The sequence below is a fragment of the Amblyomma mixtum genome, chromosome 2 (genome assembly GCF_055824585.1).
Source record: "Amblyomma mixtum isolate Tamu chromosome 2, ASM5582458v1, whole genome shotgun sequence".
Classification (NCBI taxonomy): domain Eukaryota; kingdom Metazoa; phylum Arthropoda; class Arachnida; order Ixodida; family Ixodidae; genus Amblyomma; species Amblyomma mixtum.
Window position 1 is genome coordinate 125532684 of NC_143013.1, and position 3162 is coordinate 125535845.

At 49.4% G+C, this 3162-nt stretch overlaps 1 protein-coding gene across 1 annotated transcript; it reads left to right on the forward strand.

The window, feature by feature from the left end:
* The first annotated feature begins 930 nt into the window (after window positions 1-930).
* On the forward strand, window positions 931-2712 carry LOC149360783 (endothelin-converting enzyme 2-like). The gene has a single exon (XM_089567929.1). It carries the CDS (start codon window positions 931-933, stop codon window positions 2710-2712), a length of 1782 nt encoding a protein of 593 aa, XP_089424055.1.
* The last annotated feature ends 450 nt before the right edge of the window (window positions 2713-3162 follow it).

Consider the following 3162-nt stretch of genomic DNA (forward strand, 5'->3'; position numbering starts at 1 on the left):
CGCTTAAGCGCCCCTGCCGAGGATGGTGGCTGCTTCAAACACGGCCACCGGTTGGGCTTGTGCAACCCAGTTTGCTCATTCAGAGCTCCCGTAAGGCTCACGCGCAGCGCCACGACGGGCGCGTTGGAATTGCATAGAGTTTAGCAACGGTGCGTGGTTTGCTCACAATCCGTTTGCTCGCAACACAAGGTCATGTGACCTCTTTCCACCTGTCAAAGATATGCTTTACAAAGAAGTAGGCATGTTCTCCTGAGACAGGATGCTAAACTTTTTCGCATTTATATTTATTATCGCTGGTGCAACGCTTTACTATTATATATTTAATCCCTTTCCACATCAAATATGGCCGCCTTCTACTGCAAATTTCTCACTTAAAGTAATACGTTCATATATAACATCGTGAAAGTCAAAATATTACTGATATCTTGTGCCGAAGCTACCTAAATTGAGTTTGGTCCTGCACAAACACTGCCTTTTCCTCGTGTTTCACTATGTACAAGATTTTCTTTACCTTATCAGGACACCAGAATGTGGGAGAGGGCGCATGAGCAGACTCTCATATTTAATGACATAATTCTGCATTTCCGGGTCGAGTAATGCAAAGCTCCTCTTCTTCTTCAGATAAGAAGTCCTCGTAAGACCTTCGGCAGCAGCGCAGGAGTGCTCCTGAGGAGGGACATTCTCATCAGCCTCGTTGCTATAGCGGCCATGCTATTTTTCTTAGTCGCCCTCTTTTTCCTAATCCCTACGACGACACCGAAAGTAAAAGACGGCTTCTGCGTGACAGACGACTGCCTTTCACACGCAAGCCTTCTCGAAGAGAGTCGAAGCATAAAGTTTGACCCATGCCACGACTTCAGTGCCCACGTCTGCTCAAACTGGTCACCGCCCAAACTAAGGGAAGAAATTAGAGATTTTGACACGTCCGCTATGGTAGACATGGTCTACTCATGGCTCCTGGACCTGAGCAAGACTCTGCAGGAAGGATCCAAGGCGTTCCCCGTGGCGAGCAAGGCACTGGCTATGCTAGAGTCTTGCATGAGCAACTCCTCCACGTACGGAACAAACATGAAGCTTTTCCGGCAATTTCTTAACGATCTCAGCCTGCCTTGGCCGAATCCACCAAAAGAAGATATCGACGCGCTTGGGGTGCTCGTGAGTCTGGCCTACAATTGGCAGGCTGCCTTCTGGTTCGAGGTGAGAGTATCTTTGATGCATAAAGGCGCATACGAAGGCAGGCGCAGCATTATTTTGACGTCGTCTCCTCTGATTACCCTCTACCGCCAGCAGCACCGCGCTGTCATAAGAGACGGAAAGGACGCCTACGTCAAGTACTGGATGGACTTCTACGTAGCCCTTTTCGGCGACATAAAAATAGCCAGCAAAGAACGGGCTCTTCAGACGGCGGAAATGGAAGGCGACATTTTTGAGTCTATCAAAGAGGCTTTACACGCATCACCAAAAGATTCGGCTGTGTTCCCGATAAGCGAGCTCGAAGTGTTCACGAACGACATAAGCTCCCTCCGATGGTTGCAGCTGCTGAAGAACGCTACCGCCTTGAATCCTGAACTGACTGAGGATGACGTTGTTGTTACGACCAATGTACTTTTCCTGCAGACAGTGGGCAACCTTTTCAAGAGATACACCAACGCTCAGATCTTGGATTTCCTAGGGTGGCAATTTGCCCAGCATTATGCACCTGTGTCAGACAGCGGCCTTCTGGTGGCGCGTTACGGCGACCGCAGGACAGCCAGAAGCTTGCGACCCGCCTTCTGTGGATTCCACATCGAGGTGCCCTACAGGGTGCTCCTCCTATCCCTGCGCTTGGCGTCGCGGCTAACGCACACCGACAGGAAACTAGTCGACGCCGGCTTCGACCGCCTTGTATCAACGGCTGTGTATTTGCTCAACGATTCGATTTGGTTGGACCCAGAGAGCAGATCCTTGGCCACTGAAAAACTTCGCGCTGCCAGTTTGCGGCTGTGGCCTCCCGCCAAATTCCTCAACGATACAAACCTGGAGGAGTTATTTCGAGCGTTTCCGGAAAAAGAAGAGTCGTTTGGCGAATACTTCATCAACTCGCGCCGGAGCATTCGAACAATCAAGAGAACGCCGGAGTTCGACACAGTGCTTGAGATGCCGGAGAACTATGGCCCGCCGTATTTCGAGTACGATTACGTAGAAAACACCGTAGGTGTCGCGATCGGTGCGGTGGCCCGCCCGCTATTTTACAGCAAAGGCACTCTGGCGATGTTCTATGGCGGATTTGGCTTTTCGCTCGCCTTAGAATTGGTAAAGGCGCTCGACCAGGAGGGACTCCAATGGCACCCCGACGGACGGCTGGTCGACTCGTTCCTCAGCGCAAGCTCGCAGGCTGTTTTCGAAGCCAAAAATAGGTGCTTTAACAACAGCGAGCTGGCCGGCAGCAGAAGTGTGTTTCCAGAAATTCCGGCGCTGCAGATAGCCTACTCTGCCTTCCTCGACGCAGCCAGTGAAGCCGGGAACACAACGCAGATAAGCGCCGAGCTTAACGAAGAGAAGGTATTTTTTCTGACCATCTGCCACATGACGTGCACCCGACAAGACGTCAAGAACCCCTTCTCGGTTGACTGCAACAAACTTGTGCGCCACTCTGCTCCTTTCGCAAAGGCATTCCGCTGCCCGGAAGGATCTCGGATGAACCCGAGAAATAAGTGCAGCTTTTTTGTCTGATACCAGATTTTTTGATGTGAGAATTTTTTAAGCTTTATGAAAGTTCTCTGAGTTTTTGTGCACACAGAAGAACATTGCCTACCATGTGTAATCTTGTGTAATTCATAAGCAATGTCTTGAGTAGTGTATATGGAAGTGGTGAGAGCTTTGGAAAACTGCGGGGATTTCCATATTTTTTGTTTTTATTTGGTGTCATCTCATGTGATGTTGTCTCATAGGCGTTGTCACATTTTTGCGATAGCCTTGCTACCGGGTATTAAGCGGCGTTAGAAATGATTTTCGAACAGTCCTAATCAAAGCTGAACTCTCTGTATTGAAATATCCCTCTTAAGCAAGGAAACCTAGGCGGCTAATAAGCTTTTGTACCTAGGCTATATTTGGTCGTGCAACTTTGGCTTCTTCCAGAAACGTTCTTTTGTGTGTTAATAATGCAGTCACAGAAGCCAAGGC

Bases quoted from the DNA above. Each gene is read 5' to 3' on its own strand.
- LOC149360783 (XM_089567929.1), top strand. From the start codon at position 931: ATGGTAGACATGGTCTACTCATGGCTCCTGGACCTGAGCAAGACTCTG.